This window comes from Ambystoma mexicanum, chromosome 2q (genome assembly GCF_040938575.1).
Source record: "Ambystoma mexicanum isolate Mex_15411 chromosome 2q, UKY_AmexF1_1, whole genome shotgun sequence".
NCBI lineage: Eukaryota > Metazoa > Chordata > Amphibia > Caudata > Ambystomatidae > Ambystoma > Ambystoma mexicanum.
The window spans coordinates 623,881,117-623,906,985 of NC_090924.1; the positions used below are offsets into that span (position 1 = coordinate 623,881,117).

Genomic DNA, 25,869 nt, shown 5'->3' on the forward strand with positions numbered 1-25,869 from the left:
AAGGCACAGAAACTAGGAACAAGGAACTGGAAATAGATACTTGGCTCAATATCTATGAACAGGGAACTGGAACTAGGTACAAGGCACAGAAACTAAGTACAGGAAACAGGGACTAGTCACAACAGGAACACTGCTACAATGACCAGCGCCGGACTGAAGCAAACTGAGGCTTTTTAAGCTGCTTAACGAGCACACCCCTCAGGCGTGCCGCCTGCTGCACCTGCAGCCACAGGTGTTGCCTATCCTCCTCCCAACGTTGTGCTGCAAGGGAGGAGATGATGCAGTGAGCCAGGCATTCTGGGAAGCAGGAGGTGAAGCAGTGAGCCAAGGCATTCTGGGAAACATAGTCATTTGATTTAAATAGCATGCCGGATGCCAGGGAGGAGATGAAGCAGTGAACCAGGCATTCTGGGAAGCAGGAGGTGAAACAGTGAGCCAAGGCATTCTGGGAAACATAGTCATTTGATTTAAATAGCATGCTGGCTGCCAAAAACCAGGAATGGATCCGGAAGGGAAGTAACTGGGAAAATAGGGTTTTAACGCTCCCAATTCATCAGAGCACTGTAGCATAGGGTTCGAAGGAAATGTCCAGTAAGGAATAAACCCCAGAACATGCCCCCAAGTGGCGGGGACGGGAACGAAGGGAGCGAGCCGTGACACTATACCCCCTTCCACGGCCGACTCCAGGCGGCCGTTACTCGCACAAAACATCTTCTTTCCATGACTGGAGCGCTTCGTCTTCGGAGGTGGCACAGACGAAAACAATGATCCACGGGCAGAAGCAGAAGGACTGGAATGAATAGAATCAGGCTGCAGTCTATAAGAGTCATAGGCAGGTTTTCGGTAAGGAAAGGACTCATGGGTTGAAGAAAGGCATGAAGGACTTGCAGGACCCGAAGCAGAGTCGGAAGGTCCGGGAAGCTTAGTCACTGGAAGAGGATATGCATACATCTTTGGGGAGAGAGGCAGGCTGGTGCTACATGCCTTAGACAACGGTAGAAGTTCTGTTAGCCTCACTGCCGAGAGTGGACATACAGGAGGTGAGGAAACAGCAGGTTTCAGGAAATGTTTATGTTCGGAAGAGGAAGCTGGCGGCTGAGGTAGAGGTTCGGATACTCTGTCATCCATCTGGGTAAAGGTTTGTGGTTGAAAGTGACAAAGATTAGCCTGCATAAGTTCCATGCCTTGGAGGTCTGGAGATCCAATGGGTTGTACGAGGCTGCCACTCCGGTTGACAGTCATGTAGCCACCTTGTTGCACGTGGGATACAACCGCAGGAACGTTTGGCATACCGATAGGAGTGATAGACGCAGTACTTGGTACATCAGGCACACTCGAAGCTGGAGCAATAACAGACACATCTTGAACTGCAGCAGTCATATCCTCCTTTTGGCTACTAGCACCCGAATGGTGCAGCAGTAGGGGAACCGTGCCCGTCCCTTCCTTCAGGCTCATGTGAGATCCGGCAACAAAAGGGCTGTCAAGCGGTTTATCCAAACCGGCCCCCAAATGTGAACCGTCCGGCCCGTTATCCTGGTTGGCTGCTTGTTCGATGTCTAGGCCATGGCTGATGGTATCGGTCACCCTCTTGTAACACTCCAGGCAAGTCCAACGGCCTTGCATGTAAGGCTCTCCCAAGTCATGAACCAGCTTGATGTTTTTGGCAGGAGTCTCAGACTCAGATGTAGCATATGCGGGAGGTGCTAATTCTACAGACAAGCAGTTGGGGGAATTAGCTTGTGTAAAAGGCAGGCCTTCTGGTGATCCTCCTGAAGCATAGGATGGGCAGATTGAATGTTCATCTGTAATAAATGGCTGGGATTTAGGAGGTAGCTCTGAAGTAGATGAATCTGCAACATGATCAAACAGAGCAGACAGGTTCACCTCCGATATTGGCAGGGAGGCTAAGCAGGATACAGGTATTTCATGAACTGAAGCCAAACTAGCAGTAGGCTCTGGGACCGGAGACAGGCACTCAGGATGTGCTACCAGAGGCTTCATGGCTGAAGGATAAACTGCTGGATGAGTCACTGTATCTGAAAACAGGCATGCCAGAGGAAATTCAGAGGCTGAGGGCATGCAAGCTGGAGCCGTCTCGTTAGCTGAAGACAAACTTGTCAAGGTCTTTGGCTCTGACCACGTACATGGTGAAGGCTCTTGAGTGACTGGCAGATATAGCAATTGTTCATTGATTGAAGACACGTTTGACAATGATGACTGCAGAGCCGTGGACTGGGTAGTCGAAGAGTCAATAGTTGTAGAAGGACAGACTGAAGTCCCAGAAGTCGACAGACATATTTGTGAATCAGGAACGGAAAGCACCTTTAGGGCGGTTGACTCCATGACACCATTAACCAAAGACTGAGCTGGACCCATGCCGCACCTTTCCTTAGTGGATGACATAGAGTCATTTCCAAAGTCTCTGTTAATCAGGATTCCGTCAAGTGTCCATTCCTTTGTCTTAACTTCTGAAGGTGGCAGATTATCTATCAACAGTTCAGGAATCGCTTGCCTGGTCCTTGTTTTAGTATACTGTGGAATGAGTCCATCAAAACAAGAAATATGTACTGTCTTTGATTGTTCATTGTGACAAAATTTGGCAGAAGAAGGAGTGAACACAGAGGTAGCATCGTTTTCCACATCAGCTTGAATGTTTACTTCAGTCTCAGCAGCTGGATCGAGGGCTGAACCTAAGCCTACAGTAATGACTGATTCTGTGTACGCATCCATTGTGGATTGTGTTCGGAATACAGAAGCATGTATGTGTTCAAACTCTGAATTATGACTGACTGCTACAGAGGAATTCTTAGGCAAAGGAGTGACTTGTAAATCTTCTACTAACAGCAATTCCTGACAAACGGTAGTACAATTGTCAGAATCTGTGCTCTGAATAAGTGCTGTGCAAGAAAGAGGACTTTCACTCCCAATAGGTTTTTCATATTGACAAGTATCATGACCTACTAAAACCTCCTCACTCAGAGATTGAACAGTATTCACTTCATCAACGGATAAAGTTTGAGGTGTAGTCAGAAACAATCGTAAAGTTTTATTCTCCTCTAGTAAACTGATGTATTCTCGTCTTAATTCCTCAAGTTCAACTCTTAACATGCCCAGGCTTAACTGTACATCCCTATCAGTAGTCACAAGGGAAGGCATGGTGGCATCGGGGCTGGAACCTGCCCTAGTCATCTGGACGTGTACTGATTGTACATCGTCATTTACTGCTTGCAGGTCTTGTGATCTATACTCTCGCTTACCGACTTGGTCTGTGTTACCCTTAAGTAAACTACTGACATCAGACCTCTTGACATTAGGGACTACAGTAAGTACTTGTGCGGAGGAGTAAGCAGTTGGCTGAGGGCTGAAAACAGAAGTTATGTAATGAACCCCTTCATTCTTTATGTTTGAATCATGAAACTGTTCAATCTGAGGTAAAACACAACCGGAATCATGGGGTTCAACAACAGATGTACTCATATTTAGTAAATCTAACAGTGTTTTATTTTCCACTGCTAAGGCTTGTGCGGACATATCTGGGTCAAAGTTAAAAACAGAATTAGGATCAGGCAATGTATGATGGGCCAGGCGATGGGTATAATATTTTGCACGTAAATACCCATTCGTGTCAAGGAGTTCATTTAAGTCTGAATCAGTGTTTTGATTATCACAGGCAAACGTAGTCAAAACTTTCTGTACACATTTTTTAGTAGCCTTGCTACCCTTCTTTCTTGATCTGGCCGTACACAAACGGGAAGAAGGGCTGGTCATTCTGTTAAGAAAGGAAGAAGGCATACTATGGCAAAAGGGAAAATGCACACAGTTGCACTGTGAACAACTCTGAATCTAACAACGTGTATATAATACCCAAGTCTTGTGTATATATGTAAAACCCAGGAACGTCAATAAGGTAAAACAGTATTACCAATCTAGGAAAAGGGATGTGGGGTAAACACTTAGGACCTCCTTATGGCTGAAAGGAAAAGTCGGCAAACTGGGCTGCATCAAATAGTAAAGTACAGAGAAAGGCTGTCTGCAGACAGAGGAAGACAGAAAGGGAAATTCAGAAAGCATAAATCAAATAAGCGCATAAATCCGAAATCCAGGACAGAGGAACAAGATACAGGAACTAGTAACTGGGCACAAAGCTAGGAACAGGAACTAGGTACAAGGCATGGAACTAGGAACAAGGAACTGGAACTAGGTACAAGGCACAGAAACTAGGAACAAGGAACTGGAAATAGATACTTGGCTCAATATCTATGAACAGGGAACTGGAACTAGGTACAAGGCACAGAAACTAAGTACAGGAAACAGGGACTAGTCACAACAGGAACACTGCTACAATGACCAGCGCCGGACTGAAGCAAACTGAGGCTTTTTAAGCTGCTTAACGAGCACACCCCTCAGGCGTGCCGCCTGCTGCACCTGCAGCCACAGGTGTTGCCTATCCTCCTCCCAACGTTGTGCTGCAAGGGAGGAGATGATGCAGTGAGCCAGGCATTCTGGGAAGCAGGAGGTGAAGCAGTGAGCCAAGGCATTCTGGGAAACATAGTCTTTTGATTTAAATAGCATGCCGGATGCCAGGGAGGAGATGAAGCAGTGAACCAGGCATTCTGGGAAGCAGGAGGTGAAACAGTGAGCCAAGGCATTCTGGGAAACATAGTCATTTGATTTAAATAGCATGCTGGCTGCCAAAAACCAGGAATGGATCCGGAAGGGAAGTAACTGGGAAAATAGGGTTTTAACGCTCCCAATTCATCAGAGCACTGTAGCATAGGGTTCGAAGGAAATGTCCAGTAAGGAATAAACCCCAGAACATGCCCCCAAGTGGCGGGGACGGGAACAAAGGGAGCGAGCCGTGACAAACGGTAATATGGATGGATGGACTCCAAATGGAAAAACTTCCACAACAATACATCAATTAGCAACGCAATACTCATGGAGAGCGGGCGGCAGCACTAGTGGAGCCAATGCGGATTTGAGGAAGATGGTAGTAGTGGAGACACGATTCAATCCCACCCTTGTCACCATCTGAAGTAAAAACATAGGAGGCAGTGGTGGTTAGTTATCTTCTTTTATTGTAATAACGTGAAGTAGTAATAAAAGGCCCCACAACAATCCTCTCAAGTAGCAGTCAGCCTTCAACTGTCTCCACACAGAACTTCACTCATACTCCATATTCCACCTTCCAACCCTACATTCCAAACAAAACCAGCCAGATGGAACATATAGGATAGAACACCAAGCTACCTGCAGGACTTTGTATCCAAGGTGACGTTGGTATTGACCAGAACTAGATTGTTTGACGTTGTTGTGATATCCACTCGTTGTGGTATTGAGTGCATTACATGTTCGTTTGTTTATGAAAAAGGAGGAGTGTATTGTGTGCCCCTTTTAGGGAGCCATGGCGTAACACATCATGGCGTGTTGCGAATAAAAGGAGCATTCATGAGCACGGGGACCCAAAACTCCAAAGAGGTCTCTAAGTGTCTATATTTCGCATCGGGGAGGCTGCACCACGACGTGGCTCTCCCCGACACAACAATCCCTACTGCTGCACAACATTGGTGCTGCTCATATTATTCCCCTCAGAATGATGAAATGCTTTGTCTGTGGGATTTCATACAAGCGTAATTCACATGATAATCGCCAACAATGACTTAAGCTGTCCATTGTTTTAACTTGCACCCAACAGTTCAAAAGGCTACAGGAATAAAATGGAAAAGAACTGGGGTGCATTATCATCTAATGCGTGGCAAGAGGAAATTTGTATTTTGATGAAAGGTTTTATAAACACGCTGCAGTGTGAAATGCTTCATAAGGCTCCATTCCGTTCATATAAAAGCTTGTAAATACACTTGGTGACAAGCTAATTTGGAAAAAAGTCGGTGCTTTCCATCCACGTCAACACGACTGGAAAACTGGAAAAAGAGGAAAATACTAGGCTTATGAAACATTTCTTTTAACAAACTATGAGGCTGCCACTGATAAGCTTGTAATCAGGCCCATTTCTTGGCCTGGGCGAAGTGAGCAGTTGCCCGGGGCGCAATTGCCCTGGGGAGCGCAAATTGTCCGGGGGCGGCGGGAAATTAAGCCCGGGAGGGTGCAATTGCCTTTGGGACGTGATTGTACTGCTGCGAGTAGCGGCAGCAGGTGCTCCCTCTGCCTCTTCTGACCAGTGTAACGTTATGTGAGTCACAGAGGCTCTCCGATCCTGGGCGAGTGGCCTGGGGAGCATACCTAGACTGCTCAGGAGGGGGGCGCAGTAAGGGGCCTACCCAGAAAGCTGACTCTGATCTGGCCACACAAAAGATTAAGCAGCCTGCTGTGCCGGTGAGCGCTCCTCTGCAATGTGTGGCTGGCTGTCCTCTGCTGACTTTTGGATGACTGCGATGCGTTGGAATATTCAAATAAAGGCATGCATATTCCAAAAGCAGCGTGTGAGATGCTTTGGAGTGACACACCCTGTGCCCCTTATTCTTTGTGTTGACAGCCTTTCAAGTGGGGCAATTCATAAGTGATGGCTCATTTCACAAGCCATTGTTTTTACATATTATGTGCTTAACATTTCAGTGTTAAGAACTGAACATGGGGCATTTTTATTCAAAAATAATTTAAATGCCACACAGAAAAAGTGTTAAACTATTTTCTTTATTTTCATGTCTCTTTATTTGAAACACCAAAACGTTTTATTTTGTATATTACTTTTTTGTTACATATGGCACAGCCCTGGATCCCTGGGAAGGTTAACTGTCATTTTCTTGCTTAAGTATTCTAGTGGCTGCTTGGGACATGGATTAAACGCATGTGTTTAGTATCAAAGGTCTTTTAATTTACTAAACAAGCCAGCCACTTCCTAGCACGCACACCAGATGGCAACTCAATGTCACTTGGCACCTTGATAAGGAAAGTAGAGTTCATTGTGTGTCACCATGCAGACAGTAGTCCATGGCAAATCAAAGCAGTGATATGTGTGCAGCAATGTTTTGTGCGCTGCACAAGCCATCGCCCTGTGGCTTAATGGCATCTATGTGGAACTCCCGTATGTAACAGCACATATGCCTGTTTTTGTCTGATGCGTCCCTGGAACGTTTTGTGTATGTGGCTCTGGCAAACATGCCATACTGTGCCCACACTTAAACACATGAAGCAATCAAAGAGGTTGCCTCACATTGTACATCCACTAGGCAAAACGCCCTTTCTACACTGCCACACCATGATTTTCTCTAGCTGCAGGCCAGCACAAATAAGAGATGATAATGCCATCTCTGTTAGATAAAGCATGGGCCGTATAGTTTTTGCAGAAATAACCCTTGAGGCCTGCATAATAGTGAGGAGGTAGTGGCTAAGGAACTGGGGACCCTTTACCATGCATTAGAAGCCGGTTTTGTTTAAAATGCTTCATCAGCTTATTACTGGTAAGGCTAAAGTTTGTAAGAGGTACAATCCTTTCTGTGTAACCTATCTGTGCAGTTTTTATTGGATCTCCCTTCTACGGTATCCTGTTCTGTCTATAGATATCATTCCCAAAAGATGTTTCTGTATTGGGGGTTGGGCATGCTCACACTGAGACCCAGCCCTTCCTTGTCTAAAATTCTTCAGAAACAAGAAGCAAAAGAGCCTTTGTACCCCATTTGAGTGTCTGATGTTGCAGCCATTTTATACTCGCATCCAAAAATTAAGTTGTCCAAATGAATATGTATGGTTTATGGTTATCACAGACTTGCTTATCCAATATAGAGATCTCTGATCACTGTTCTAGCCCTGAAAGGCTCTGTGATTTAATGCAAAGCATACAGGAACCCTCACTGGTGCTATTTGTCCCCTTTCCCACTCGAAAGAGTAGAATAAGAGTGTACCAGACAATCCATCTTGGCATGATAACCTTCCATCAGAAAATAATTCATATGGTTTGTCTAGTATTGCCCCTTTGCTAAATACAAGTGAGGTGGTACAAACAGAAAACCTGCAACACAGGGCCAGTGGGCCCTCAGACCTGGGTAGGCTGGTCACACCGGAGTGTGTCAGTATGGACAATTTGAAACTGCATTCAGGCAAAGCCTTCCCTAAGAGAAGGTGACAGAAAAAAACATTTACTTCGACAGCAACAGCTGTTTTCACATTATAATTCTTCTGTAAAGTACTTACGTTATAATGTAATGAAACCAGTTTCATTTATATAGCAATCATTTATCCATACTGAGGAGGGGTTTCGTTGCATGATACATGGGTGTGGTTTGGGAGTGACGTGTGCCAGTGGAGGGTGGGGGGCGCATTTTGGTGTTTCGCCCTGGGCACCAATTTGACTAGAAACTGCCGTGCTTGTAATCTTATCTTTTATTCTGTTATTATATGAGGCTGCCACTGCAGCGTGTTTATAAGCTTTTATTCTTTTAGTACCTGGGCAGGTCGTTGCGAGAGGAAGCCCTCAATTACTACAAGGTGTCATTTAAAAACGTACTACCACCGAGGAAGCCGTTCATCTATTTATCGTGACAGGCTCAGCTCGGAACTCGACTGCTTTGGTCTTAGATAGCTCGGAAGAAGGGGAGGTGGTCAGGCTTATGGGGCGGTGCTGAGGCTAATACAGCCAATCCGTGATGGCCCCGAAGACAGCCGAAGACAGGGGATACCGGAAAGGTACAGGATTCCAAATATTACATGCAAGGCATGCAGAGCCTTATTCGGCTGCCCGGCAAGCGGTTGCTGTCCCACATGGCCCGGAGACCGGACTTACTTTGTGGCGCCATCGCCCTGATCTGCGCCTTCATCATAGCGATCAGGTTCACCTGCAGGTGAGGTGGCGATTAGGGCAGTGGTTGGAATGGGACAATGTGTAGGCTGTGTTGAGGAAGAGATGCTGCCATGCTGGGGAAGAGAGGCAAACTATTGAGGGTAGGAAAGATTGGCCAGAATGTAATCAAGGGAGATTTAAACACCTGAGGAGTTGTGAGGGAGGTGCGACTACCATATGGACTTGTTTGGAGACGACACTAGTAGGTGGTGTGGCTGCAGCGCGTCACCCGTGGGTAGGCGTGCAGTCATGTGAAGGGTTACGCGGATGATCCTAATAATAAAAAAATAAATAAAAAAATGGGGAGCGGGTTATCACACTCAACAACCGACTCCTGTGTATGGATATGTGGAAGTAGAGTTCGGCCTCCCCGTAGCCCGTAACAGTAGGGACATACTGCCTAGCTAGGAAAAGAGTGTCGAGAACAAATAGCCATTTCAAAGAGGGTTGACTTGAAGGGTTAATTGAAATGATTGTATTGAACATTTGGAAACAAAATACCCCATGTCCCCAGCTTTGTTTTTAGTTGTGCTTTTCACCCAGGAAGCCAAAATGATTGTCATAGGAGTTAGTACAGATGGGAGGAGGGACACCCATCCTGTGTGTGTTTGGTATTTTATCCAGCCATTGACTAGCTATGGCTACGGTAATCCATATAGCCATTCCCACCTACTACCTGCTAAAAGCACACCATTTTGGCATTTCTTTAAAACGAGCACTTCTGTGAAGTATCTTCAGACTATGGACTTTTGTAGGATGCCATTATTCATTCTAAGCACTCTTCTGAATGTCAAGTTTTGATTGCAGCAGTGATTAGTGCCTGTGATAATAAACATGTCTTAACGAAGTGTACCTTCAGCAGCTTTCCTGCGCCCCTATGCCCTCCCGTGGTAGCAGCGTTAATACTACCCCTGTTAGATTATTGCAGGTCTTTGTACTTGGCCCAACCCAAGGGTCTCATCCAAAGATTGCAATGCTTGCAAAATCTGGCGGCCCTGATGGCTACTGGGACCCCCTAGGGAGTCCATATCTCTCACATTTTGCGCTCACTGCACTGGCTCCCTGTTAACCAGCGTATAATGTTTAAGGCTCTGTGTATTGTGCACCGTGCCACACATGATTTAGGCGTGGAATTTCTACAGGTCAAATTCACGCAATACTACCCTAACCACGCTCAGCCATGGCTGATCTGCTTGTCGTGCCACCTTATCGTCGCAGGAGGATCGGTGGCAGAGCCTTTTCTAAAGCCACTGCTAGGTTATGGAACGAACTCCCAATTTCCATTAAGCAACTTTCAAATCCTCTGGTCTTTAGGAAAGTGATCAAACATTTTTGTTCTAGCCAGCTGCTCTGTTTTAGTGGTTCTTACGTGGATGAGCTCCCTCTCTCTCCAGCGCCAAGATGCCTTTGGGCAACCGTTAGCGCTTAAGAAATTTCAAAATTAATTCATTCAGCTTTACATGCAATATTTGTGTACTTCACATCCATTTTTTGCATTCAATTTTTGTCCTACAGACCCTTTTAAGATGCTGATATTTGCTTGTTATTTTGGAAAGCTATATTAAACATCCTTGGACTGTCAGATGGTATCAGAGTGGCTAATTGTGGCTGACACCCCGCCACACTAGGCTTATGATAACTGATCCTGGAAAATGCCTCGCTAATAACTATACACATTCCAAAACTGTTGCCTTTCCCAATGCTTGTTTTAACAGGCCATCGGTGCAAGGTGCAAAGACACCCATACTGCGTATGCTTATACATCTAGTGGCTAAAGGCACACTTGGAAAATAACCATTTTATTGCACCAGTACCGCATGTAGAACTGAAATTAAGCCATTAAACTCCCAGAAGGCTGTTTAGACAGAACACGTACAGGCTTAAGTCGAGGGCTCGTAGGATAGCTTGTGTGCAGCGCGTTTGTCTTCGAAGAGCAACACCAGCCCGTGCTTAGAGACTGTTCAGTTAATATAAAATTACTGTTCTTTGCGGGATTGCACATTCTGGTACTTATTTGGCATGATGTTATGATGTGGAAAACTGCAAATATACAAGAATCCAAAATTACATAGACTAAAGAAGATATAATTTACAGTACAGGGCTTAAACAATGTACATTTGAGAAATATATGGCTGAAAGAATTATAATGGGTGAGAAAGGTGTGCGTTGGTTTATCTCCCTTACTAGATGTAGAATTTTTTTGAAAGGCTGATGGAAAAGCCCTCTTATCACTTTATTTTGTTTCGTTCCACCTGTTGCAAATTTAACCCAGAGCTGGTGGTGCATAGTCAGTGAGAGGACAGACCACGGAGGCCCGGCACAAAAGCTAGTGTGCATGAAAGGAATGTATGTATTTTTTTAAAATCAAAGCTTTTTGAAAGAAGCAAACTTGGAAATTACGTGGTGACAATCTGCATATGGATGTGCAATGGACTTTACCGACACCTTGGTTTTCAATATGAAGGAGGGATAAAGTTGCCAGAAACAAGGAAATGGTATGCCTTTTGTTTTATTTATATATACACCATTGGTAGCACGTTAGACGAAGTGTACCACCATACCACTGGCTTGGAACAAGCTTTCCTCGTGCAGAGGATTTCCTACGCTGGTGGCATGTTGCTGGGCTTTCTTTTTCTAGTATAATATGGTGTGCTACATGGTGCTACATTGCCGTAACCAAACACTTATCAGCCTGTCGCTCTCTCCTTGTCGGGGACGGAGTAATGCTTCTCAGTGTCTGGGGAAGGGAAGGGTAAAGGGTAATCTCGGCACTATTGTGACTTACATCAGTAGCTCCATGATTGCAGCTCCTCTGATACCTTGCTCCGGATGACACTGAGAACATCACTCTACCTGCTCCAGCCCCAATGACTTTACCGGGCTGCCATGTATTAACGCCTAGGATGCCTGCTGCCAATCCTTTATGGTTGAATAGAATTAAGCTATATTAATGATCCCTTTTGGTTCAACACATTTATGTAATGATTTGTATTTTGTCAGGTTGGTTTATTAGGTGATCTGTGTACTTTTAAAATGATCTCTAAAAAGCACTTTTGTTTTATGCCTGGTTCAACCGCTCTGGAGGGGGTGTAGCCCTGATCTTTACCGAGTGGATTTACTGCCTCTGTCATTCCTTCGCAGGTCTACTCCTCTTTTGAATGCCTCGTCTGCAGGCTCTCTCTCTCTCCTACCTACCCCCTTAATGTGTCTACCATCTACCCGCCACCTGGTCAGATCTCCTCCTTCGTCTCTGAGTGGGCGGACCTCTTCTCTTCACGGCCTCGACCACTCAATTCCTCCTTCATGGAGACTTCAACATCCACCCGGATGCCTCCTGTCCTCCCTCTGGACTCTTTTGCGATCTCTGCGACTCTTTCACTCACTATTCTCCCCTACAGCTGACTCACTCTGCAGGGCACACTCTGGATGTTCTGCTCTCCTCAGACCTTCCCCTTTCTGTCCCTCCCACCACGCCTCTCTCCTGGAGTGATCACTTTCTCCTCTCCTCCCATCTCACCCTCTCTACCCCACAGGCCAAGCCACTTCCATCACTGTCACCCACCTTCTCGGTCATCCGATCCATGAAGCGCATATCAGTTGAAGCTTTCACCGCCACTTTCTCACCCCCTATTCCCCCTTTGGCTGACTCTCACCCTGACACAGCCCTCTCCACTATGGGATGCATTGACACACTAGGCTCTGCCCTGCGACATCACTGTGTGCTGGGTGCACCAAAATCAACAAAATGGCCGCAAAACGCCCTATGTGCACTAAACCTCTGAGAATTGCGCAGTGAAACCAGAAAGTTGGCTGCCAATCTACTTTGCCTGTGTCAGTAGTGGAACAGGAGACCACACTACTGAAATATGTCATTGGGCTGCCCACAGAGTGAAAATGGAAACTACATGAAAGGCAGTGCTTCATTGCAAGGAAACCCAGAAGTGCTCTGAAATCCGTTTTTTCTTGGTTGCTGAAATCACAAAATAATGGTTCCCAGCCAAGAAAAGATCCAACATCCTTGCTCGGTGTTACCAGTCACTTTATTTAAAGAATCCACAATAAGCACACAATGTCAGGAGAAGCAGATTTCATCACAAGAATATCCACATTAAAAAAGGTGCTTGCCTGGAAAAATCTGTCAGATATGGGCGCAGTACCGCTGGCCGCCTGTATGAAAGCTGTCATTTAATTACACTGGAAGCTTAAACTTGTACAGTAAAATCAAATGGTTGAAATGAAGTGACTTGCTATCAAAAGCAATATAGGTTGCCACTATTTAATTTCTATGTTTAAAAAGACTGGAATTAGAGATTTGTTTGCCTGTTTTTAAAAAAAAAATGTAACTTTAATTTCAACAAAGAACAATGTCACAATTTACTTTAGTAACCTGATTCAGCAAAACTTCAAAGAAGCTTCCCCCACTTGGAAACACACCACCCTTCTGCTTCCCACCAAAAGGACAGGAACTCCTATTTAGGTGTTAATGAAGAGGGGAGGAGATTTTGCTCTGCTGCTCTGGGGATAGACAAGACTCCCTTGATTGAAAAGATATGCAGATGCAACTGTCAACAGAAACTCCAGCCAGGGGAAAGAGGCAGGGATTGCTCTTGACCCACCAAAACTTTGGAGGCGGGACAGACAGTTTAAAGCACAAGAAAGTATATTTGTGAAAAGGACTGACGGAGGACTGTGCAAAATTGTAAAAATGTGTTAAATGACAGTATTGTTAATATGAAAATTCTGGTCAAGGTTTAAAACTACTCAGAACTCTGTGTTATGGTCAGGGACAAGACTACATAATTTGTGGTTTTGTAGCAATTGTGGTGATGCCAGAAACATGAAACTTCACATGATTATGCCCAGATGTCATGCGCACATATGTGTAAAAATGTGGACAAATCTGACATTGGGTACCGGACCAATAGTGCGAAAAATTGCCAAATCTAGACCCAAGCTCTCACCGTGACGGGGCTCGGATGGATACTTGCTCCAACAAATATCTGATATAAATATGCTATTGATATTAAGGTTGAAAAATTGTAAATATGTCTTGTATGAAAAATAGATTTCATGTGCAGAAACAAAGGAGAGGTACTCCCTGGATTACAACATACAGCGTCATCATGACACCATGTTTTCTTCTCAAATCAGGGGAGAGGAAAGACCGTAACCAATAGAATCCCTAGGGGTGTGCGTAGTAGAAGTCGGCATACCCACCCTTTGAGAAAATACATAAATAGAGATAGCTTAGGAACCAGACACACACACACACATCCGATTGCTGGCGAAGCACTTTGCAAGAGAAATCCATATTCCAGACTCCAGAACTTTGAAAGCTGAAAGGCCCATTTCCAAAGCTGAACCCTTCTCAGCTTAGCCTTTTAAAATCCTGAAACCAGATTTTACCCCAGACCTCCAAGGGGAACAACAAAAAGAACAGCCTGGATGAGCTGTGCTGCTTTCTTGCTAAGAATTCTTGCCAGAATCCAGAGATCCGACCCAGTAGGGCAGAGCGATGACCAGATAGCAGCGAACCAGAACCAACCCGTCGGATCCAGTCCAGAGTGCCGTGGTGAGTGCAGAACCAGAGGGCCTCGCGTCCAGTCTGGTGTGCTAGCAGAATTCCAGTCCTGAAAACTTTGACCAGATCCCTGACGGGTCGATTCCAAACAGTGTTAGTGAGTATCCATAGCATAGGATTGTCTCTAGTATATGTATTATCCATAAATCATCCCTATCCAAACCCACTCTCTCATATCCAGAACTGCATTGTAGAAAATCTTTGGTTTTACCTGAATCTTTCTCTCATCCCTATAGTCCTTTTGTTAATAGCGCAAAGATGATTTTAACACTACTAACATATTCGCTGAAGAAAGACAAGTGTCTCGGCGGGCAAAAACCAGCCAGAGGCGTGGCTGGACTGGTGGCTGTGCTGTCGTGTAGTTTGTGGCTTCATAGTCTCCCTAGTATAAGAAACCTTGTTTGTAATTTTTTAAAAAGCGCAACCTTGTTTTAAAAATTTTGACTCTCTCTGAAAAAAACGACCTCTACAAAAACCTTCATAACTTCTCACCGTGTATGCTAGAAACGTAGTGTCAAATTGAAGCTAGCATACTCAGCTTTCCAACAAACCCAAAAACGCATTCTGACTCCTTATAGTTTTTCCGCAATCGCGCTTACCGCGCGTGGAAAAGTTTGCCACAAATATTATTCTTTTGGCTCAAATCTATCATGTGTGAAACAGCTGTACATTGCATCCGACCTCAGACTTAAGTTTTCAGTCTAATTATTCAATAATCATTGCTAGTGATTATCTGAAACCATATAAGCGGCTCCCACTAGTATTGAAACCATTTTAGTGAATTAAATCCATTTTCAGTGGTTTTACCCTTCCATTCAAAACCATTTTGACAAGTTGCAATCATTCCTGTTTTTCTCTGTGTTTGCTGGGGGAAGTTGGGATTGATACTGTATTTGTTGAGTGTGTATTCCTGAAACCTGTGTTCTCTCCTTCCATCTCTTTCTATTGCATATTGGGGGGATTGAGTAGTGTGCAGGGGGGGGAAAGAGTGATCACATTGCATTTTGATTGAACCCTCAAAAAGTATTATTCTATGCTGCATTATTTTCCTAATTATTACTCTGTGTGATTAAAGAGATTTATTGTGACATCACCCCATTGGTGATCATTGTATAAATATTAAATAGTGAGATATCTTGTGAAATATATAAAATAAATCCTTTTAACTTTGCAAAACAGCCTGCTTCCTGGTTCAGTGTGACCGGGGGGGGATTCAAAGAGAGGGGCGTGATATAAGGGTATATCATTCAGAAATAAAAGAACTTACAGACAGAAATAAATAATGAAGGGTTCCAGCTGTGGTTCACACGCTAGGCATTGACTTAGGTGGAGTGCCAGTTGAAATCACTTACAAGATTGGGGGCTCGTCACGAGATTTCTGAATTAGACATACCACTTGTGACAGTCTAATACAGTGTGCTAACTAACGGGGTACATAATCCCTGTTGGGCTACCACGCTGTGTTACACTGTGAAAAGCACCCCTCAATAGGAACGCTCTAGGAATTGGTCAGTTTTGCAAAAATAAAATAAACTCCTGTAAGTCACAAAGGAAATCAATATTTCCAGAATGGCGACCTTGGTAGAGATCAATATGGCTAAAGAACACCTATTGCATAAATTTGTAAGGGGTGAATGGACAGAGCAGGATCAGAATGTGTGGTTGCAGGCAATCGCAGAACAGACCACTGCAACAGGGTTAGACATATGGCACATGTGGCCCGGAGTGAACTATATATGGCCCCTAAGGTAAAGGAAGAGCAAAGCAAGATTGCCAAAATAGCGGCATATCTGTGCCTCCATATCGGAGCAATACAGGACAAATATGCTGAGGGCCATGATCTGGCAAACAAGCAACTGCAGGCATTAGAAAAAGCCCAAACTGATCTGGACTCTGTAGAGCAGAGGCTGCAGAGGAGCCCTGAATCACAAAATGAAATTAGGCAGTACCTAACCAAAATAAATGAAGACATGGGTATCCTGCAGCAGGAGAAGGTAGAACAGGACACCAGAATGCTGGCCTTGCAGAAGGAATACCAAGAAAGTTTGGACTCTCTACTGCAGAGCTAGAAAAAGCTGGAACAGCAAATACATTTTAACAGGGCATGCGCAGAGCAGGTAGTCCCCCTGCAAAGGTGCCTAGACAAAGAAAAGGAAGAGAATAATAAACTAATTCTGATAGACCTGAACACCCAGGCAGAATTTGATGAAGAGCGCCAGAAAGCTGGTGCGCTCCAAAGACAGGGGGACGACCTGGCTGCACAGAGGCATACTCTTGCTCAGGAAAGGGACACCTTAGGCAAGGAAGTCTGTTATTTAAAAGAGAAGATAGAAGAAAATCACCTGGCCCTTCAGGGACTGGGTGACCTCCAAAAAGACCATGGAAAATTGTTAGAGCACACCAGGAGGGTGGAAGATGCTCTAGCAAGGAAGGACCAGGCCGGTATGGACAGGACTCAGGAGGTAACCCTCCTGCAGCAAAAATTGGCCCCGTACTCTAAATTTACACAGGAAGCACAGAGAGACAATGAGGCTCTCTGTGAGAAAAATGACAGGCTCCACAGACAGGTAGCTATGCAAGAGCAATTGTTAGAAACTAGCAAGGTCTTGATAGAGGAACAGAAAGCTCAGGTTCTTGCATGGCAACAGGGAGCAGGGGCTGAGAGAGATGAGGTTCGCTGGGAAAGGGAAACACCTGAGCATAACCTCAGGAACCTTAGTACCAGAGGCCTTCATCTCTTCCAATCCCTGGATTCTGCCACCCCCATGTCCACTGGCGCACATGAGCCAAGGGCCACAGGGATAAAGAATATGGGGCTCATAGACCAGCACCTCCCAGGAATGGATGGGCGGGCATCTGGGTATGGGTTCCCAAGTACTGTACAATTTAGTGGGGAACTCCATGAGAGTAGGCCCACTAAGGGCATCCTGAAAACCTCTGCCCAGCTAGGACAATGGGGGGAGGGCTCTCATCAAATCCTGGGAGCAAGGAGGAATCAGAAGACTCCTCTGAGTGCCCCAGGACACAGGAAACTAGGCCCCCACGTTCTGCCAGCCATTCCCAGGCTCGCAGAATCCGGGAGAGACTAGAAGACCAGACTGGCACCTCTGGTAGCAGTGCGTCTGAGTCAGAGGAGGAGTGGACCAGGGTCGCCCGAACCAAAAAGGCCAATAAGGTAAAAAGGGCCTTGCTCAAGGATCCCCTAAAACAAATCAAAGCAATAAGGAGCGTCATAACGCCCTATCATAAGAACGCAAAATATTCTGTTTTGGAGCACCTAGAGCTCTTTGAACAGATGATCAAACTTTCCATTTGAAGGATAGCAAAAATTCAGTATGTGAAATGGACCTTCTCTGCAGAGTACTCCAGCTTCTTTGCGGGGCTGGAGGACCAAAATCATTCTAGATGGTCCACCTATAGGGCGGCCATCTTGAAACATTTTTCTGTGCACAGAAATCCTCAGGAGGCGCGCAAGGCAGCCTACAACTTGCAATGTGGGGAAGATCAGGCACCACAAGAATTTGTTCAGGAATTAAAGCGTGCCTTTGCGCACACCACCAGAAGGGTGCGCACTGACAGCAAAGAGTTTGTGAATACTTTCTTCCACGTTCTCCCCAAGTACATCATGACCCAGCTAGTGAGAGATTTTCACAAGAAAAGATCACTAGACTGGGTCATTGAACAGGCCACACAAATTTCTGAGGTGCAAAAGCCCATAGAAAACAAAAATACTCCAAAAAGCCCCAAACCAACCAATACCCCTGCTGCTGCTAAGGTGGCAGAGGTGAAGGTTGCCCTCATTTGAGATTTGGAGATGGGGGTCGGGGGCCTTAAAACCTGCCTGCACAGAACCCGAACAATCCCAAGCCCAGAAGGCAATTACAGTCAGGGAGCCAGGGAGGAAATCCCACAAATGGGACCCCTAACTCTCCTGACTACATTAGCCCCCGCTACAAGGGGAGGCGACCCATCCTGGGTTATGTGTGGACTCCCCCAGCCTAAGGGGGGGGATCCAACCAAACAGCAGCTAACCCAGGGAACTTCCCTCCTCACTTCCCCCAGGAGGGCAGTAATTCCCCAAATACTGTTAATAATCAACAGAATGGGTACTCCTGGTTTTTTGATGTCGGGTGTTGGCACTATCAAATGGGAGACTAATATAACATGAAAATGATAGGTCCACTACCCCCTCCTTGAGTCCCTGTGACACCTACAGGCTGAGTCCAGGGTAATCCTGATAAATCAAAGATTACACAATCCACAATTTTAACAATTATAAAAAACCTTTTTTCATTTATTGATATGCATCTTATGCAAAAACTTAAAAAGGACTATCACAGAGTTCTACACATCAGTAACTAAAACTACCATAAAACTGTGGTAGCCACTTACAGTCTAAATGATGCGCTAACACCAAACCTTTCATGGTAACTAAAACCAACACAAAATGGACAGGAAGAAAAGAATTTCATACACACGGGAGAAAGAGAAAGCTCATCACATAAGTTTGTTAATGACCACTTTGGGATCAATGTGCCTGATCCCTTTTGCATACGTGTCTCACAAATTTTTTCTTGGAGCAGTTATGGGATGTTCAACTGGTTTGCCTATTTTTAACCACTCAGTATTTGTTCTAAAGGTCAATTAAAAGAGACTAGTGGTATATTCTACACTCTACCCTTTGTTGCAAGCTTATTGTGAAATTGAGAGATAGGAAAAGTAAAATACAGATTTCCTAGTGTAAAGTCGACATGTTTCGGCCTTGTAACTCATACAGTGCACTCTATCAGTGCTGTTGGTTATGTTAATACTGATGTCTTCAGTACAAGGTAACAAAGTTGTTCGAAAAAGGTAATGAATATGTTCCTGGGTGCTTCTATTGCGATCTAGGAAGAAAGTGTTTTTATAAAACGCTCCTTAGGAAAAGCTTAGCTAAAAATTGTGGTAATGGACTATACTACTTATGCCATAACATGGACTAACCTGCAGGTGCCTCAGATTTCTTAGGGACGTTGTAGGAGGAGTGTCAATGGAATAATTCTAAACACCTCTGGCTCGTTTTCAGGTGCTCACGGGACCAGGTGTATTCATTCACCATGCCTATAAATATATATGCTTTTGTCATATTTGCATTCATTGTAAAAAAACAGGAAAACACAGCTCGATGTGCAGTGCTAAAAAATTAGAGATATAAGTATGTACCTTTTTTTTTATATGGCTTTGAAAAGGCGGTTGTTCTTGTAACATCACCACGGGGGGCCCTTCAATTAAATTCCTTGAATGAAATGGGCTCAACTCTAATTGCATCTATTGGTGTCAGAATACACCAAGTGTTGTAGGAAAAAGAAATAGAACAATCTGTTATGGATAAAAACTCATGTCTTTCTGTGTCTATCACCTGCTTGTAAAAGGTGAAAAAGGAGGAGGTAGTTGACCTATCATTTTCATGTTGTTATTCCCCCAAATACTGACAGTATTTCTTCCCCAGGTACTCGCAAAACTTTTAACCCCAAAGCCATCCATCCTTCTTTCCTGAGCCCAGACAACCCAATACGGGAGAGGGGAGGCCAAGGGTGGAGGGGTACCCAAACTTTACAAACCTGGGGTATTTTGGGAGAAGGGATAGCTACCCTTCCCGGGATCAGCCCAGGGGAGACATGAGAACCCCGGATCAGCCTGAGCAGGTGTCACAACTAGAGCGTCAGGTCCAAAACATGGCACAGGATCTGGGTTGCATGCTGAGGGCTCAACGGAACCCTCAGATGAGCATGCCGGTGCAGAATGCCTCAAACCCTGGACCTGGTGCTCCAGAGCAATGACGGGGGAAGAACCCCGACAACCCACTGGTTCCCAGGGAGGAGGCACAAGGGGAAGGAGGGTGTAAAGCCTTGGAGGAAGCTTCCTTCCCCACTTGTAAAAAGCCCCTGGAAACCCAGGAACCGGAACCAAAATCTCCTGCCCCTGAAAGTCTGCCATCCAAGGAGCAGAGGGGGGGGTAGGAGAAATAAAGAGCCCAAAAAGGCCCATTTTGACGAGGAGGTACAAATCTGCCAATTTGAAGGAGAGGGGTCCTCGGAGGAATCTGGGAAAGGATCTTCTCCTTCAGAGATGGGGGAACTCCTCCCAAAGAAAAATGGGTCCCAAAAGATCCAAATCCAGACTGGGTAGATGTGGGGACTGAGCTAGCGCCGCCCATCATCCAACCCCAGAACCAACAGCATGAAAATCCCCTGTTTCAAACAGAACCTGGCGACTGCCTCCAAAAAGGGGGGTGCAGCCAGCACCAGAACCCGGGGAACCCAAAACTACTCCCATAATCTAACTGTCACCTTTTCTTTTCAGATTCCCAAGACTCCAAACAGAATTCTGCCCAAATCACCTCTTTATCCGTATCCAAAACCAAGAAACAAACCCACCAGTTGTCCAAAAATGTACATTATCTGTGCCCCTTGAGGAGAAGGAGGGAAGGTTCTATGCTCTGGTCCAAATATAGGGGCGGTGTACAATTTTGGCACTGGTGGACACTAGATTCCAAGCTACCCTTTTGTCAAAAAGGGCCTTTGATAAACTGAATTCGGGAAGGGGGGGGGGAGATTACCATTAAAATTGGGCGACACAAGGTGAAGCACCCGGTCATAGTTGTAACTCCAGAGGGTGCCCCTTGTTCACTAGGGAATGACCTCCTGCGTAGGTTGTCACCCCTCATAGACTGTGGGAACAAGGTCCTCTGGACCCAGACTAGCCGACCAATAAAATTAAAACAGAGTGTCAACCATGTTAGTTTAAACGGCACATGATTGAACAAAAATCTGACCAAGTAGAATTTCACTTCCAGAACAACCAAATCCCAGACGTGACAGTAATAGCAGTAGGACAACAAACTGGTGATTGGGGCGGGGGTCCTCTCTATTTCTGAAAATCAACCTTCCTTCTAGTCTAAAGTGGCATTCCACACTGGAAGGAAACACTCTGAAATTCTTTACAAATTCAAAATCAGAAAATCCCATTCCTATAGTGCAGAAAGATGAGAAATCAGCTCAAAGCCTGGCTGATATTCAGCAAATTGGAGAGCAGTTGTTCATCCCTATTCAGTTAAATGAAGGGAAGGTCTCTGTTCCCCGCACGAGTGTGTGTGAACAATGGTCAGAGCTTCATCAGCGAAGCCATGTTCCGCAAACTCCCAAAAGATCCAGCCATTCCCACATTTAAATTGATAGACAAATGGGAAATGGACCTGGAAACACCCAATTCCAAACATCTCCTGCCAAGCAGGTGTATGCTCAAAATCTCCATAGGCAACAAGAGCATAGTCCATAATTGTTGGGTCGTGCAAGACGTCACTGCCGCCTTTTACTTAGGCAGTGACATTCTCAATCACTTTGCCATTAGTTTGGACCTAATAAACTTCAAAGCTTGGTCCCGATTAGCGGATAATCCCATGGGCTTTGATGACCCAGAGAAAGCATTTAGGTCAGATCAACTGCTGCCTTATGCAGTTGAAATTCAGATTTGAGAGGATGTCGCCATCCCAGAACGGACCCGACAATTCTCCCTGGAAGTGAAAGTTAAAAGAGGACAGAAATGGAAAAACCCTGAAGCCTATATTCATCTAAATGCATCTCTCCAACAGCAAGGGTTGTGGGTGAACCCGACACCACTGTCAATATAGAACATGACACCATTCAAATTGAGGTGGATAACAGCGTCACTCTAGCTGCAGGCACCATTATTGGAATGGCGGTTGATGACCGACATTTTTCCATAGATTTAGGTAATGAACTGTTAGGACCAACCCCCAAGGACTGTTTTGATAGTGATTACTCAACACCAGACAGGATCTTTACCCGGCATGGGTGGGAACTTCCTGGTGTACACTTCCTGCCCTTATGGTAAGGATGTGACCTGTGACTTCAGGAGGGATGAGGTGATTTTCCAAGTCCGTGAGGACTGCCTTCCCCACCTGAAGCCACCAGTCCAAATCAGCACTTTGACCAGGGACTTCTCCACCCAGCTGGAGGAGGCCGCTGAGATAGCGAAATCAGAAGTCTTTCCAGGCTTCAGGCAGATGGTTGAAGAGTCAGTCAACCTAGCTGATGCCTGTGAGACTCTGGAGCAGAAGCAAAAATTGAAACAAGTTTTCTTAGATTTCAAGATCACTTTGCGGTGGACTACTATGACTGTGGTCGCACCGACATCCGCACAACAACAATTCCCACGGACCCTGGCATGACTCCAGTGTTTGTGAAGCAATATCGCTTGCCTCTCTCCTCAATGGAGTCCCTTACTGAAATAATTAAGAACCTTGAGTCCCGTGGGATAATCTGTCCAGTCCACAGCACCTTCAATAATCCAGTGCTGGGGATTTTGAAGCCAAACGGCCAGTGGAGGCTCTGGGCCGACCTAAGGGAGCTCAGAAAACGGGTCCATACTTCCTGATGGACTCTTCCCTACATAGACCAAGGGCTGGCCCAGATCCAGGGCTCACAGGTATTCACTGCAATAGACCTGACCAATGGGTACTGGACTGTACCTGTCAGTAGGGAGGACCAATACAAGCTGGCCTTCACCCTTGGGGGGGCAGCAGTACACATGGACCCAGACTCCCTTCGGATACTTCAACTCCGGCAATGAATTTAACATTTTTCTACATAATGCCATGCTCGATCTCGGTGAAAGGGGTAACCTGGCCTATGTAGATGATGTTTTAGTCAAAAGCTCGACTGTGGAGGAACACATAGCGGAGATCCATTATGTTCTGACCCAGTTGAGGGCTGCCGGAGCAAAACTTTCCTTTCAAAAGGCACAGAACCCGTGTCAATTTCTTGGGGCATGAGATTACTCCTCAGGGGCTCTGTCCCCAGGAAAATAAAGTAGAAGCACTCCAGAAATTAAAAGACCCCACAACTCTGCGGGAACTAAGGAGCCTCCATGGACTAACTAATTACAGCAGAAAGTTCATTGAGGATTACACAGAGATCACAAGACCCCCTGATCCATCTTTTGAAGGGGGGGGGTCAAGTGGGAGTGGGGTCCAGAACAAGCCGAGGCAGTAAGACCACTCAAAAGAAGCCTCTCACAAGTGCCTTGTCTAGCTTACCCTGTCAAAAACAAGTTCTTCTTGGAGACAGGGTTCTCTAATACATGCTTGACTGCAGTATTATACCAAAAGCATGACCAGGTCAATAAAGTCATTTCCTATGCGAGTAAAACTTTATCCTCTGTGGAGGAAAAATTCAACGATTGTGAGAAGGCACTCCAGGTAACGGTGTGGGCATTGAAGAATTACAGCCTATTTATCCAGGGGGAACACATCATAGTGGAGACTCCACACCAGCCTCTACAATATCTCCAAAGTGACAGAATCCGTGCTGGAAATGTGAGTAATTGCCAAATTACTTCCTGGATTCTGTCAATGCAAGCCTTTCCTGTGGAGGTCGGAGATGGCCAAAACAAGAAGAGTCCCCTCGCGCAAGGTCTGGCTGACTTGCATGATTGTGCCAGAGAAAACTGTCTCGAGGATGAAAGTCTTAAAATCAAGGACAACATGGAGGCATACCTTAATTCCCCATACAAAGTCTTTGAAGAAGACCAGTGTGAGGGAATGCCCACTGTCTATGTGGATGGATGCTCCTACCATGTTGACAACAACGGGGAAAAAGAACTTGTGGCCGGCGTAGGGAATGCCTGGGTGAATGACGCCCCAGAACCCTCCGCTGGGTACAAGATTGGTCCCCGAACTAGACAAGTGGCAGAGTTGATGGCTGTGCATCAAGCCATCCTTACTGCTGTCCAACATCAACTCCACAAACTGGTCATAATCACAGATTTGGATTATGTACGGAACGGGTTAGTGGAGCGCCTGGTTAACTGGAAAACCAGAGGCATGCTATGTGCTAAAAACAAACCATTGAAACATGCAAAATTAATTCAAAATATTGATGACCTCGAATGGGATGACCATCTACTGGAAAAAGTTTAAGGGTCATTCTAAAGTAGAGGGACCAGACAAAACTGGAAATGACTTAGCTGATCAGCAGGCCAAAACTGGAGCCAACCAAGGGGATCTACTTGAGATAGAGTCCCTCTTGGGGGAAATCCAGATCACTGCTATTACTAGGTCCCAGACAAATGCTCACAATGAACTCTCAACTGCACAATGGAGTAAGGAGACCCCAGATGCTGATTTGGTTACAGCTCAAAAAGGGGATCCAATAATTGGTAAGTTTTATCAACACATTGCGGACCCTGAGAACTTCCCCTGACGGATACCGATTACATTGGGAAAGAGGACCTCAGAGTGTTGATGAAATGTCCAAACATGTTCCGAATCCAAGACGGTTTGTTGGTAAGGAGACCCTAGTTGGCGATGATCAGTGGGTGGTCCTTACCTCATTCCGAAGCCTGATGTTAATTCACACCCATGATGCAGCCACTTCATATAACACTTGAAATCTTAAAAGAGGTTGCATACCGGCCACACATGGGGCAGGACCTCGACCAATACTTGAAGGGGTGTCTTGTGTGTGCACAATTTCAGCCAACATCTCTCGCACACCGTGCGCCTCTCCAAAAGAGGGGGATGACACTGCCATGGTCAGATTTGCAAGTCAATTTTATTCGGCCCGTGATTCGCTCCTCTAGGGGGAACAAGTACATGTTGACCGTGACATGCTTGTTTACTAAATGGGTGGAATATCTCCCGGCCCCAAATTGCAAGGCAGAAACGGCAACTGCCCTGATGATCAACCAAATCTTCTCGCGTTTTGGACTACCCCAAAGGATTGAGTCAGACCGAGGTAGCTATTTCACTAGCGAAGTAATGACAAAGATGTGGGAGATACTTGGGGGCAAAAGGAAATTACACATTGCCTACCGGCTGGCCTCTAGTGGTGTAGGGGAGAGATACAATTAGACAATTGTGAGCATATTAAAAAAGTTTGTGGCAGATTCTGGGCCAAGTTGGGATATTCGATTACCCCTTGTCCTGATGGCCATCAGATCTACCCCTTCATCTGCAACAAAAATGTCACAGTTTGAGCTGATGACTGGACGAAGGATGGTGCTTCCCCAGCATCTGCTCTACAGCACCCAAGAGCAGACATTGATCAATGCCTCCACAACTCATGAGTATGTTGAAAATCTGAGCAAACGCCTTTAACATGCTTTTGCCTATGCTCAGCGAAATCTAGAAAGATCTGCAGACCGCATGAAGACCCACTATGACTTAAAGACTACTAGAAAAGAATACCATGTAGGAGACCACGTCTACTTATACAATTTCCAAAGGAACTAGGCCAAACAGCGCACGTTTTTGCCTAGCTGGAGGGGTCCTTTTGAAATTGTAGGCAAAATCTCACCAGTCGCCTACAAAATCCGCATCCCCAAAGGCAGTTTGGCAGAGGGGGAAGATAAGTGGGTCCATATCAACCAACTGAAGTGTTGCCATCCTAGGCACACTCTGCAGCAACTAGAGGATTCTCCTGGAACCCCAGA

General features: G+C 45.5%; 1 protein-coding gene across 1 annotated transcript in view; it reads left to right on the forward strand.

Moving 5' to 3' along the window:
* The first annotated feature begins 8,650 nt into the window (after window positions 1-8,650).
* The window catches only part of TXNDC11 (thioredoxin domain containing 11), a 1,034,390-nt gene continuing 1,017,171 nt past the window's right edge, over window positions 8,651-25,869 (forward strand). The window contains exon 1 of the mRNA XM_069647793.1: window positions 8,651-8,795. Within this exon, the coding sequence (XP_069503894.1) occupies window positions 8,662-8,795 (134 nt within the window). The 5' untranslated portion in view covers window positions 8,651-8,661. The remainder of the gene's footprint in view (window positions 8,796-25,869) is intronic.